Source organism: Merops nubicus, unplaced genomic scaffold, assembly GCF_000691845.1.
Source record: "Merops nubicus isolate BGI_N331 unplaced genomic scaffold, ASM69184v1 scaffold8675, whole genome shotgun sequence".
In the NCBI taxonomy this organism is placed as follows: domain Eukaryota; kingdom Metazoa; phylum Chordata; class Aves; order Coraciiformes; family Meropidae; genus Merops; species Merops nubicus.
This window is the reverse complement of record NW_008608915.1, coordinates 13,241-28,146: the sequence shown is the minus strand read 5'-3', so window position 1 is coordinate 28,146 and position 14,906 is coordinate 13,241. Positions and strand designations below refer to the sequence as shown.

Here is a 14,906-nt window from a genome sequence, read left to right as displayed (position 1 = left end):
CAAACTACAAAAATTATGACAAAGTTTTAACACAGAGAGACACACAAAATGATTTTGCATTTTGAGCAGAAGATGCTCAGGTTATGACCTGGTTCCATCTGCAGAGGAGACCACTCCTTCCTTCAGGTATCAGCATGATATAAAAAAAACTGCATTAATCTAGAATGTAGTTTTCATTCTGTGCTGGATTTCTTTTGTATCTTAAAAAAAAAAAAAAAAAAAAAAAAAGCAAGTCATCAATATAGTCAAAATCATGCTTTCCTTTACTTTCACCTAAATGAACATTGAACTAGTTGCAGCACAATCTTTGAGTAGCAAAGTAAAAGTAAATTGCAGGTGAAGCTAAACTTTTTTACAACATAAATGAATACACTAAGTTCCAGAATTTAGTAACATTTTATAAATGCTCATTATTTATATTTTCCAAAGGTTGGATTGAGGAAGACAGCCAGTGGATGACCCAGATAAACAGACTCCAAAAGCTGATTGACAGGCTGGAAAAGAAGGTGTGCATTTTTTTCCATCTGTTTGTTTTCTCACTTTGAGTAAAGCAATCCTCAAGCCACAAATGGTCTCATGCCCCAGATGCAGACTTTCCAATCAATAATGAGTGAAACTTCAACATTGCGTAGGAGAGCTAACACTCATTAAATGCCTGCACCTTCCTTCCACCTTCTTTGCTATTTCATGAGACCATGACATGGTTTTTCTACGCTTCCCTTTCCCCTTCCCATCACCACAGATAGGACTTTTCCTAACAATCTCAAAAGTCACATTATTTTATGTCTAGAGAATGTTATTGTATTTAGTCATGCTTGTTTGGGGGAATATGGGACAAGTATCTTTTTTAACAATCTGATTCTTTTCCTCGCCAAACTTTGCCACTGAAGCTTGACAGAAAGCTTTGTTTCCTCCTTCTCTGTCAGAGAATACTAATTTATAAAGATAAAACACTTTCCTAGTAAGTACAGATCAACTATCCCGCCTGGGAGACGACTGCACTAGCCCCTAGAGCCCTGAGACCGCCCGTGGTTCCCACGCTAAAACAGAGCCCTCTGGGAGGCTGACAAATGACCCGTCTGTTCCAATGATACCAAGGCTTCCCAGGGCTTCTAAAAAACTCAGTAACATCTGTCTGTACAGAAAATATCTATTTCCTTCTTTTTTTTTTTTTTTTTAATTCAGATTGATTGCTACCCTAAGGTTTAAAAGTTGGTTTATGTCTGTGTGTGATGACTTTTTTGCAAAGAAAGAAGAGCAGAGGAACAAGTAAAGTTATAAATGCCTGTATTGTTCTCTACATAAAGTGTCCCCATTGAGAAGGACGTACAGACAATTTCAGACAGGTTCTAAGGAAGTGGCCGATTCAGTGGATTCTGCGATCCAGGGAATCTCTTCCTCTTGGTCTGCTAGAGGTGAGGTTTGAGGCTGAAGTGCTCTCAGCCCCAGGAGCTGCTCTAGTCCCAGTGTGACTGATGCTACTCCTCCCTGTAGGTCAGCGTTTGCCAGCAGCAAGGCTGTGTATATAGGGAGACCTGGATCCAAACACTGCCGTGGGTGCCTTCACCAGCACCCGCAAATGAACAGGCAGCACTCACAGAAATATGAACATGCAACAGCCTGATCATGTTCCTTCTTTCCAGTAGATCGGGATAGGTGCTCCCCCATGAACATTACCATCTCCTCTTTGTGGCTTGATGCATGCCTCTTATTTATCCAGGCACTGGCTCAGACCTTGGGTCCTGGAAGAGGAGTGTCTCCTCCTACTCACCCATTAGTCCAACTTCAGTTCAGTAGCAAATTATACTCACAGAAAATAGTTCAGTAAGGTTTAAAAAGAAGCCAGAATAAAGGGTGGTGACTTGACACAGAGCTTAGCAAGACAAGCATACTGACCTTTCTCTGCCGCTGCTTCCTCCCAAATGAACAAACTGCCCCTAGTTACCTTTCCCTTTTGGTCCCAGTTTGGGATCAAAATTTAATATTTCTGTTATTTCAGCCTTATGACTGATTAGCTGCATTACCAGTAATGTTACCCCCCAGCACTGCTGACCTTGCAAGCCTGCTCTCCAAAAGGAGCCTGGGATTCCCTTTGGTTATCCCTAAGGTCTGTCAGTCTCTCGCATCACTTCTCCTTAACCAGCTGTGAAATTCGACCATTCTTGTAGCACTGTCTGTAACTTCTGTCAGCTTCTTACTCTGCTCCTTGCTATGCTTAGCAGCTCCTCATGGTCTGCTCAGTCCATTAAGCCGCTGGGCAGGGCATACCCATCTGCCTTCACACAACAGCTTCCTCCCAGAGGTCATTTCTGCATGAGAATAGCAATTACACAGCAGCTGCTACGTTAACAACATTTTAGCAGCAACTTGATTTTTTTCTGAATAAATTTAATTTTGAGATGTCAAAGTCCATCATGATATGTAACGCCCACTTTTAGTCCAGCTTCGCTCCCAGCTCTGTTTTGGAAACAGCAGCTCACTGCCCTGCCACAGTTGCCTCCTGACATGGACTGATGCCAAAAGAAGTTTAAGGAAAGTTAAAAGAAACCTGGCATACAGCAACAACGCAATGCAAGTGTTACAGAAAGCAGCCAAGCATTTTGCAGTAAAGAAACTTGTAATAAGGATGTTATAAAATGCTCAAATCTGCTACAGATAAATGACAGAGAACTTCAATCTGAAGAGGAGCTCAGTGCCAAAGGGAAATAGGACATAGACCATCCACAATTATCTCCTTATCAATATAAAACTTGATTAATAAAATATAGCTATTAGATAACCCAAATTTTGCCAGTAGAGAGCCTATACGCACCTCTGCCTAACGTTATGTCTGCTCAGACTGTATCTCACACACAGGTCTAACTGTGAGAAGTGTTAAATAGCAGCCATCTTTCAGCAGCTCCTAAAGCTCCTCTTTTTGATTTTGCCTTGAAACAGATCAGAAAGGGTCACACAATCACACTTAAAGGCAATTTCAGAAGCTACTGCTTCTCAGTTGACGGGAGGTAGGACTGTGGAGGTATTTTAAAGCCCCAGCTCTGAGCTGAGTAAGTTTTTATTTCCGAGATGTGTGATAAATGTTTGGTAGGACCTCTCCATTCTCCATCCTTCTCCACACTGGGCTACTTCACTCATGCTCAGCACCGTCAGCTGATGCACGAGCACTCTTCCCACACCGATGAGAACTATGTGCTGGTGCTCATGTGCTCCAAGGTCGCAGCAGGCTATGTGTAGACTTACCCCATGTGTGTGGTCATGCCCTGTCTAATGAGAGAACTTTACTGAAGAACTGCTACAGATATTTTTTAACTTCTTGAGGGGGCCAGCAAGTTATCCATCAGTGGTTCTTACTAGAAAACTACCTGGTGAAGGGTTAATTTAGTGTTGTCTACCTCTTCTGCTGTCTTCTGTCAAAGATGAATTTAACCATGAATCACTCTCGCAAGCTGTCTTTTTTTTCTCAAGTTCTAAATTCATATATACTGAGAGAAATAGAATTCTTTTCTTGCTTAAGAGAAAGTCCTTAAGAGGAAGTCTACAGTACAATTTCAGTAATTCCTTTCCTCTTTTTCCATACATTTCCTTAGAAAAAAATTGCACTGAAAAGTATAGAAGAAACACAAGAATATGCATTTTCCCTCAGGGTTTTTATCTGAGGTGTCTTTATTGATAAATGAGCTGCTGGAGCTGGGTGGTTCTCCCTCCACACACACATTTCATGCCTTCCTATGCACTTTCTGCAGGAGAGGGACAGCTACACAGCAGTTACTGTTTGACTACCACTTCACTCCTGCCTTGCTCTACTACCTGCTGCTGGTGGAGATCCCCTGTTCATTTGAATTCTACCTGCACACCCCTTGTTGCCTTTTCACCAAGTACAGCATTTGTGCTCACAAAAATGCCTGAGGTTAATAATCTTCACCCAGCTGGAAGCAGAAGAAATTTGTCTTTGTTACCTAAAAATCACGTGCAGTAAGACGCAAAGCACCACTAATAGTGTACTTCGCTCCAGCTCCTTATTGCAAACTGATCTGCTTTTTATCAGGCCTGTGGGCATTTTTCAGAAATCCATATGGCACAGGGTTAGAAGGCACTCCATGTGCCTAGCACGTAAGTGATAATTTTGTGCGCAGCACTCAGGGGTGTTTGCATGAATTCCCGGTTCCTGAAGTGCCACCCAGCCTGGGTGCCAAGCAAGCATGCTGCTGCCTCACAGATGCACGGTTGCTGCTGCCCTGCTTGTCCTCAGATGCAAATGCAGCAGTTCAGAAACCTGACTTGGATCATCATGCACATCTTTTCCAATGTTAGAAAACAGTCCCTTGTGACCACAAACCCCTAGTAAAGAAGATTCTTCTGTGTGAAGTTTTACAATTGTGTAATAGCAGCTCATAGTTTGTTTCAAATGACCATCCTTGCTCATCTCTGTAGCCTGTGTAACCATTTGAGAAGATAACTGTCTTTTCTGAGTGAAGTCCCATATGCTTTTGTGAACAAGTGGATTTATTAGAAATGAAAATCATCTGTTCAGCATTATAAATGAAACTTTACAGAACACGGGTTTAACCAGTGCACTTCAGTTTGCAAGATTCTGCAAACAATGCTTGTGTTTGATTTACAGCTAATAAAGAAGGAATTTAATCATAAGTTCTGGAGATGAAACAGAATCTAGCTATTGGAATAGTTTGTTAAAAAGCCAAGGGCAGATTACAGCTGTTGTGTTGCCTCTCTCATTTCTATTTTCTTTCAACTGCTTCAAAGGACCTAAAGCTTGAGCCATTTGAAGAGGAAGTTTTGGAAGAAAATGCAAGATCTGTAAGTGCTTTTTCAAGATAATGATTTTGACATTTGATTTTGAACACCAGGTATTGAGACAACAGTCTCACCTGATCTCTTTTGTTAAAAAAAAAATTTAAAAAATCACCACACTCACTTTTTCTACTGATAAAAAAAAACATTTCAGTTAGAAGAATACATTGTGCAAGAGGCAACATAACAAAACTTGAAATACATGAGCATATTTTTGCATTGTTTTCAAAGGATATAGAGAACCAAAACTTCACCTCACGTAAGGAGGAAAAGATGTCATTAATAACATTTACCAAATTGGGCAGCAGTGTTTACAGGGGAGTAGCACTTCTGCTCCAAATCACCTAGTGCTGCATGCATGCTTTAAATCACAGTTGTATAGCCTCCGTCCCAGGAAACCTTAGCAGGAAGGATGGGAGAGCATCTAGTGCTCTAGCAATAATCAATATTACAACTCAGAAAACTAAAATAATGACCAGAAATAAACTTATTGCTGAGTTTATGTCCCAAGATTGAGCTCCATTTTTCAAATAGACTAGCATTCCTATATTCTGGAATATTCCTATATTCTTTGAACCTAACAAAATGCAAATCAAACACACATGAAAGAATAACCACAACAGATGATCCACCAAATTCGTTATTTCATCACAGGAGTTGCATTAGACTTTTTTCTTTTTTTTTTAATAAGATTATACAATATCACTAGACAGGCTGCTTATGACAGAGGGATAATCCACGAGATGACAGTATCAATAATCAAGGCAGAAACAAGTAAAAAACCTGTACAAGATATTAAGATGTATTAAGAAGCACATGGTGTTTCTTTAAATGTTGCATTAATAAATTTAACAAACCTCAGATAGATGAATCAATATATAAACTACTTAAAATAGCTAAATTATAATGGTAATATTTCGGGATAAATAGGTCTTCTGTACTGATTAGTGTTTCCATAGTCCTGCTTATTAAGACTGTTCATTTTTTGCCCAAAAGGTGTTGAGAAAAGAATCTCTAGTAATCATTTAACATGGGCTACCTTTGGCATCTCATTTAGGTGCGAGCTAGAGCTCTCAAGAGGTAAAACACCATGAAAGTAATGCTGAAAGTAAAACACCTCAATGGAAGTAACGCTGCATCCAGTTCAGTCTGTGGGAATATGCTCTTATCTCAAATCTCCTGCACAGATTTATCTAAGGAAATATGCCAACTATATTATTGAACATTTCAAAGATCAACATTTGCTTTGCACTCTTCCAAAAAGACTCCCTCATCCAGGGCTTGGACAAGTCTCGCTTTCTCTAAGGTGGACACTCATTTTGGGTGTTTCCATTCTGTGCCTCAGCTTAGACATAAAAGCCACACTCCAGCATATCTACCACTCCACAGCACTGAAAACAGGGACTGCAAACTTTCAAGGAACTTTTGTGTTTATTCTTTGATGATTGTCGGTTGTATTGTTTTATGGTAGACTTTTCTGAGTTTAACGTACAAGCAGTTCAGAGGAGATGTGGCAGTAACATTGTCATGTTTTTGTGTCAGCACATAATGATTGTTCAACGCCAAATGTCTGTGATAGAAGAAGAAATCGAGGAATTCCGGCTTGCTCTGAAGCAGTATGTGGAATCTGCTTCTACTCAGGGTGGATGCTTGCAGTAAGTAAGATGTTATTGTCCTTGGGCTGAAGTAAGGAATGTAACCTAATTTCTTCAATAACTTTTAAGTGGAGCTGGATTATTTATGAAGAGAGAATCTGTACTATCTTCTTTCCTGGCTGGTTATGTATATGTCTAAGACAGAGCTTTTCAAAGACAACTAAAACCAGAAAGGTATGTCAAAGTTTACGTGCAGATTTTAAATAGTATCACGAAATTATAGTACAGGCTATCACAAAGATACTAAAAAAATCTTTTAAGGCTTCTCAGCTCTGCGGGTTATCAATTCCCAGCTTCTGGAAGCTCCTAGGCTGACACTATTGAAAAACTCCTTTGCCATCCTTCATTTGTGCTCACCAGGCAAGTGAGCAACTTGTCAACTTGTTTGCCAGTTCTCTGCTTGGAACCTTTCAGAATCTTCCCTTTAGCCTGTCATTTTAATTTTTTCATTCATAATAAAGAATGGGGAAGATTAAAAAGCAAAATTTCAATGAAAGAGTGGATTTCTGCTTTGCTGCTTTCAGAATTAAATAAAACATTAAAACTGGGTTAAGAATAAAATCTAGTGATTCGCCAGTGTACTGAATTTCTTAATTTAACATACTGGAGGAAGCTACTTCTGTACACATTACAGATCATTATGAAATAAGTAGTTTTTATGATGTGTACACAATACAAGATCTTCCTAGATATTCAAAGGCTGTCTGTGACATCCTTAACTGGTGAGCCTTGTTGCCATGAGATCATCGCACTTAGGATTATCCTATCAGTAAAGTTCACACAGACCAGAAACAGTGAACTAAGCTAGAAGAACAGCATGACCTTTTTGTAGTGGTTCACTTGTAAAGGCAGACTGATGAGGAAAGTAAAATTCTCTTGTGGGCCACGAGCTGGAAAAAAACAACAAGGAGCCTCCCAGCCCCCTTCCAAAACAGAACATCCAGCAAAAAAACACTGTAGTGACTGCAAACTTGTCAGGGGAGAGAGCTTATGTGACTGCAGAATGCAACTTAAATGATGGCAAAAAGTCACTCTCTTGCCCAAGTCCAGAGGTGTTTGGTCAGGCTGTTAATGCCACCTATCGGCTGGCTTTTTACTGTAGCTGCTTATGACTGACTTTTTTTTCCAACAGGTCTTGATATTTTCCCTGTTTTACAATGTAGTTTCACATATCTCAGGAGAAAAATCAATAAACCATATAACTCATTTCTTATTACAGTATGAAACATAATCTGAGATCAGTTTTCAAACACATCAGTAGTTAAGATTAGTGATCACACCTGGGCAGAGAAATATATATAAATACACTTTTTGTGCTATACATCTAAACACCGATTTGAGTACCAGAGTACCCTACATGCTGTAAAGCCCTTTATGCTCAGAATAATAAAGGGGGGGTGATTCTGTGAGGAGAATCAGCAGATATTCTGTGGGTCATTTTTCACCCACGACAAACTGTTAGCTGGATAGCATAAGAAAAAGTAAATAGTAAAGTGTACCTGAAGCAGACTTCAGCCTGTCTGGCCTTATATTCCATTATATATACAGTCTACCACACTTTGATGCATCTCTCATACAAAAGAATGACTTATCACAGTGTAATTCTTCAATGAAACAGCACAGCTTACTCCATAAACTTATTTGAACTGTTCTCTATGTGCAATACACTGTGTTAGAGGATTTTCCCTGAATCACAGTTGTTTGATTCATTTTCTGTATTACTGATTAGCATTTCTTTAAATAAATGTCACTTTTGGAACAACATGAAAAAAGAGTTTCATCAATAAGAGTCTACTGTAATTGCAGTAATATAAAATATTAGTAAAAAGCCATGAAGATACTCCAAGAGGGTTTTTTAAAAAAACAATGTCAGGTAATTCGCATCACTTATTTGTTAAATTTGTTGGTTTGGGGTTTTTTTTTTGCTTGTTTTTTCAAAGATTACTACATGGGGTCCTACTCATAGGCAGTTTGGAATAAAACATGCATGTCCAGTAACTTTTTTGTGTTTTATTAAGTTAGTTCTATGCTATGATTTTTAGTGTTTCTATACAAAAGCTTCCAAGTGATTCCCGCTTCAATGTTTATGAGTTCTGGGAGAACAGCAACGCATGGAATAGGTGAGTGTCGGGGCTTTGGTTTGGGGGTTTTTGTTTGTAATACAGAAAGTTTTGAATGTTAGGAAAGCAATTGTGTACAAAGACTTGAATACAAATTGCTTTAAATGGTGCTAATCGATCTCTCGCTAAATATATCACAATTAATCCTTCAGAACAATAATTGTTAAGGACTAAAATATGCTGAAACTTATGAATAAAAATGTCAGAAAGACAAAGCTAATTCAAATAGAACACAAAGTCTGAAAGCGAATAGTTAAAGGTATGGAATCAGCTGCTTGTTAGTTCATCAGAGACAAAAGACTAGGGAAGCAGCAACATTACCAGTTTAATGATAATGAAAGAAACAAAAGGAGCCAAGGAGTGAGACAGGAGGTGTCCAACTCAGGAGGTTCCAGCAGAACACTTAAGTGTGCAAAAAGTCTTGGGGAACTTCCCCAAAACTTCCCAAACCCACATCACAAAACCCATCCAACTGATTCTAAGAGTGTCACTTTAGGGCCCAAAACAGAAGTTATAATTCTAGTCCAGCTAGCTGAATTCTAGCCTGTGGCAGGGAGATGCCTCAGAAACTGAATGGAGACAAGAAGATTTTAACAACATTTACTATTAAGAAAACAAACAAACAAACCCTATGATCCTAAATCTGTAGACAGAAACCATTCTAAAGGAAGATGGAGAAGGCTGTTGAAGCTTGGTTACTTTCCTTTCAAAGTCCAGTTAGAAGTTCACTTTCAAAAAGACTCCAGGATACCATAACACATGTCAACACCATACTGGCTCACAACCAAGGGATGAGCATCAGAGTAACAGTTAACAGTGCAGAAGACAACCCGGGTTTAAGGTAGCATGCAAGCACTCCACAGCTGGTCTGGGCTCCTCTCCCACTCTCACCACTGCCCAAGTTTTAAAGCACAAGATCTCTGTTACAGCATTAACTGTAAAATTTCTACTGTTCATGAAAAAAAAAAAAAAAAAAACCAACAAAACCACAAACCACACAAACTTTAAAAATCTTGATCTATTCTTATTTTCTACAATTACTTAGCCATCTTCAAATGAATTACAGCAAGACATTCCAAAGAAGTAATGTGGATTTCTTGGAAACTCCAGAGCTCATCACAACAATGCTAGTCCCTGGTAAATATAAATTTTCACACCATTTTGTTGATTCTGTGTGAAGAGTTCTGCTATGTTTGTGTGTTCCCTATGCAGGACCACTGCGTAATATCACCCTTAGTCAGGTCATCCTTGATGAAGTATGGGGGAGAAAGGGCCTCCATATGTTATTTTAAGCACAGAAATGTAAAACGCATCAGCAAGAATAAGACCCACACTGCTTTGATATATTGCAAAGTAAAGCTAGCAAATACTATTTAAGAAAATAGCTAAACAATAGTATTTGTGAATAGTAAAATATTCCCCATTTTAAGATTTTCAGGCAAAAAAACTGCTGATGAAGACTTTAATCATACTTACATTGACTGAATGGAGCCTTAATTACTAATAATTGGGTATTTACTAACCAATTTATTGCATATACTTCTTGCTATGTTAAAACTAAACTCACAAGCTACTCTGAAAAAGCAAAGTGTAGTTAAACCTTCCAGATTATTATCTCTAATATAAACCAATGAGCATGCACATCTTCTTTCTCCTAGAAATCACAGTTAAAAGAAACAGTGCAGAAAGCAAGCAAAGCAAGTGTCAGTCCCCTATTTACTGAGGGAGGACAGCACATTTTTTGTCTCAGGGAACAAAAATCCATTAAAATGATTTCCCAGTTTCCCCTGTATCTGACTACAGACTGAATTTAAAATAATAAAATCCCACATAGGTGGAAAATTACACAGTCCTTTACCTGGAGTTTCTTTTTTAAAGAAACCAGCCAGGATGTTTTCAGACTTCACAAGCCTGATCTGGACACACAACTGTATGCCAGGATTCCTCCAGTATCAGGAGATTCCACTTAATGAACCAAGATGAACCACTTCTTCAAATCTTTATCTTACTGGGAAATCACTGGATTTAAGACAAACTTGGCTGTAGGAAACAATGCATCCTTTTCCCAAATTTCTGTTTGTCCAAGAGCTAGAGTGTGTATGGCCCAGGAGTGTTCCTGGGGTGATTTACTCACAGCTAAAGTACAATTAACATAAAAGAAACACAATTTTCAAATGTCTAAGCACAGAAGTGTCTTAAATAGGATTCAAATGCTTAAGGCATCAACTCTGCCAGCTAAGAAGGCTTTCAGTCTGCAGCACTCTATCCTGGCAGACAGTTGCCATAGGAACAGCATTTCATTTCTCACTGTGTGCTCCTTGCTGGGGCAGGCAATGGGCAGTGATGTATTCACAGCTGGCTTTACAATTTTATAGATTATCTGTAATTTAGAAATCTGTCCAGAGATTTGAACTTTCATTTCATGAAAGGTATTTCCCATGTTTCACTTAGATAAATTATGTTTGTATTTGACAGAAAACATTCTTTAAGTAAAAAATGATGACTGCAGTCCCACTAGTATATTTTATGGAAGAATTTTAGACACCATAAAGTGATATCACTGTAAAATCAGAAGAAAAAAATAAATCTGCTACTAGCACATAGATAGGCTCTATTGTAAAACCCAATCTACCCTAGTTCAGACACATCCACACTGTTTTACACATCTGGGTAACTAAGAACTGAAACTATTCTAAATTGTCATCTGACTCTGATTGGATCAAAAATTACAACCCAAGAATCTTCACCCTGCTGAATAATTAAAATTAGCAAAGATACACGTATGTTGCCAAGAACGATTCAGGAAGACAAGGGTTCTCAAGACTCTTAGATCCACTGTCACCCTAAAGCAAATCCATTCACCATCAGTTAACAGGAAACACAACCTGTCCTAACCACTTGCAGACCTGTTAACCGACCAAGTTGCTTCAGGCAAATCATCTTCAGTGAAAGCCTAATTTTTATGTAAGATCTGGACTTGAGGACACTAGAGAACCTTTTGGTAAATAAAATAATAGGTAGGGAAAACCACTGAATGCTTATGATGCTATAATCCATGAAATAAACTGTTAAATTGGTGTTTATTTTTGCCAAAATTCATTAATCCAGTGATGTGTCAGAGACTATGTCTTCATATCCCAAACTGAAGTAAGCTTCTTAAGAATCTTCTCAACATTTTTCTTCAAATATAAAATTTTCATAAAAATCACATAAATTAAAGGATTTATGGATACGTTCATAGAAACAAGTTGTGTTAATGACTTTAATCCCCAGACTAGGTAGTGCAAAACCTGCTGAGCCTAGAACACTCCTCTGCTAAGGGCACTTGGCATCTTGGTCACAATTCCCTCCCTCCCTCCCTGCCTCTCTCCATAACTCTTGTGGTTCCTCTCTGTATAAGGTTCAATCTGAGAAGGCCAAAGGGTGGGGACTGTGGGAAGTACAAATGTTTTTCACTCCAGCCCTGTCTATAATACAGTAATTACAGCTTTTCTTTTACAGGAATGACATTTTACAAGTCCATCAATTCTTTTAGTTTTGGGGCAGAACACTCTGAATTCCTAGAGCTGTGTAAAAAGAACACCACATTTTAATAGTGTCACCAGGAAAGAAAGTCATTAAAGGCAGCAGAGCCACCCAGGGGACACAGTGCTCAGCTTAAATATTGACACAGGCAGCAGAAGATGAGGATTTATGTGGCTTCCTCTCTGGGATCTCTGTGCTTAATTCTATGCAACCACACCTGTGACATGTTAATGTTTCTTTGAATGTTATCAAAAGCAGATATAAATTCTTGTGCTGAAGCTATCCCCCCACCAGTTACACTCTCCCAGTATTTTAAGTGTTCTTCCCCTGCTGGGAGAGGTTTTGTCCTTAAAAGTGTCTTTTCATCCTTCAAATAAAGTACCATTAGCTGCATATATAAATGAATGTTTCTTTATATACATTATAGCTATTTTATATTTAGGATTTTTATAAGAAGTATAGAAAGAAATACTGTTTATGTTAAGAAATCAATACATTCTCTCTTTCAGCATCGTGGTGGATCCTCAACAACAACTAGCAGCCATGATTCCAAGTAATGTTGATGTTGCATTGTTTCTCGTTACAAGAGCATTCACGTGGCAGTTGTACAGCTGTGCTGGGGTATGAATCTATGACATGATGCTCTTTGTTATTATGAATGTCATCTTCTCCATTTTAAGATATGGAAAACTGCACATTTACTACCTTCTTTCTTGTGACTACTTCAGTGAAATGACGCATTCTAAAAGCTGAAATAAGGCAACTGTGCTAAATTGTTTACGGTGTATATTCAGTCCAAACTGTCATAGAAAAGTGCATCTTGGTTGGTATGACTAAATATTTGTGTTAAGTTTTAGTCCTATTTAATAAACAATTGTTACTTCATTGCTGCTGTTTTCTCCTGTTACAGAAGAAACAGGTAGGAACACATACTTTTTCATACTGTCTTACAGCTTCACTGAAGCCGAAGTCATTAATTAAGAGACTAAACATAGGGACAACTTTGTGTTACTACAGAACTTCACAAGGATTGAGCACAAGATTACAACAGGTGTCATATTTAGATACCTTTATGTGACCAAGGCATCTTAGCTCCTCTTGTATCAGTGGAGTTCTGAGGCAAATTAGTTACCTAAAAAGGCACCTATTACCTGCGAGATGCTCCAGTGTACCCCAGCTGGTCTCCAGCTCCCAGCTAAGAAGGGTACAAGCTACCTGTCAGTCGCGTGTCCTTTGTGCCGGCCTCATGCAGCTGCTCTGGATCTCCTCCATGCCCAGGGAACACCAGGTGCTGCCTTTCAGCAAGGGAACCAAACTCTTTGCCAATAAAGTTATTGGAGCCTGAGTCCTCTACACCAACGTGGGGTCAGGAAGTGACAGTCACCCACAGACACACAGCTCTAACGTACTCACACTAGTGACAAGTTTCACCTTAACATCTTCTTACAGTAACACAGCACAAGTGAATGCTTCTCATACTCCAGTCCAGAGCTTGACATGACCCAGCTACAGACCTGTTCATTCTTAAAAAGGCATCCAAATAGCCGCATTACACTCAGAAATGACATATCAGTGAAAGTTTAAAAGGATTTTTGTCTTTAGGAAAGTAACACTACTCATACTCCTGAAGATCTGGCTGGCTTTTTTCCTATGCCAAGATGTCAGTCCAGTGTACAGCATATTTTCTTTTGTCGCTGCTGATCTACCAACAGAGGACATACAGTGACATGTGACACTTCTGCAGGGTCAATCTTTCAGTGAGAATTGACACACTAGACTGAGGTTTATGACATTTTTTCCTTTTCACTGGAAAAAGCATATTAAAATTATTCTTAAAATAACCTGCTTCAAAACTTTATGCCGATTAGGTGATGGAGGAGGGGAAAAGTTCTGGAAGATTGTATATCCTTCTAACAGTTATTCTCCGTTGTTATGTTTACTGGTAAACACTTTGATGAATCATACACAAGAACAGATTTGAGAAGTTTCACTTATGAGTTTCAAGAGTCCCACACAGAAATTGCCGTCAGCACATACTGGGGAAAAAGATCCACAGGATTCATCCTAAGAAAATTCCCACTAATAAAAAAAACAACCAACAAACAATTTCAGTTTTTTTTAACATTACTTGTAAACAACATTCATATAGAATATACTCAATTTAATTGACCAGCAGCTGCTAAACATAAAAGAAACTGAATTCAAACAAGTTTATTTGCATAGTTCAGGGAAAGAAATCTAGTGTCTACCAAATGTAATTTGAAAGTTGTTTTCACTGTTGTGATCACCACTCGACACGTTCTTATTTAGCTTCCACTATCATTTGTGACAGTTTAAAAAAATTGCCTTCAGTGCCCAAATAGTGATCTTGTAGGTCTGAACATAGGTTTTGAAGGTAATTACATTAATACAAAATAACCATTCCTGATGCTTGTCAACTGAAGGACGCTTTCCACTACTGCTTTCCACTTCACTATTAAATACTAATTTAAGATAAGAAGTTACAGAATTAACTAACTATATAGAATTTGTATACCCATTTCCCCATATATGATGTGATTAAAATTTGTCACAACCCTCAACTTTGCCCATTAATTCTACTTTTCAAAGTCAAAACCATGGGACAATTAATGACAAAGAACTTCATGGAACACAGTGCATAGGTTCTGCTTGTTCTCTTGTTCTGCTCCAGGAGACATTTCTCATTTCAGTGGAACTATTAGTTACAAGAGACTTCGTACCTTGAAAGGAGGTACGTATCCACAAAATATTAAGGAATCTCTTTTGTGAAGGTATT

At 38.5% G+C, this 14,906-nt stretch overlaps 1 protein-coding gene across 1 annotated transcript in view; it reads left to right on the top strand.

The window, feature by feature from the left end:
- The window catches only part of NECAB1 (N-terminal EF-hand calcium binding protein 1), a gene marked incomplete at its 5' end in the record, with an annotated part of 33,608 nt that extends 20,961 nt beyond the window's left edge, over positions 1 to 12,647 (top strand). The window contains 6 exons of the mRNA XM_008940414.1: positions 430 to 506; positions 4,762 to 4,815; positions 6,352 to 6,464; positions 8,507 to 8,584; positions 9,630 to 9,721; positions 12,619 to 12,647. Coding sequence (XP_008938662.1) covers positions 430 to 506; positions 4,762 to 4,815; positions 6,352 to 6,464; positions 8,507 to 8,584; positions 9,630 to 9,721; positions 12,619 to 12,647 — 443 coding nt within the window. The remainder of the gene's footprint in view (positions 1 to 429; positions 507 to 4,761; positions 4,816 to 6,351; positions 6,465 to 8,506; positions 8,585 to 9,629; positions 9,722 to 12,618) is intronic.
- Positions 12,648 to 14,906: the final 2,259 nt, after the last annotated feature.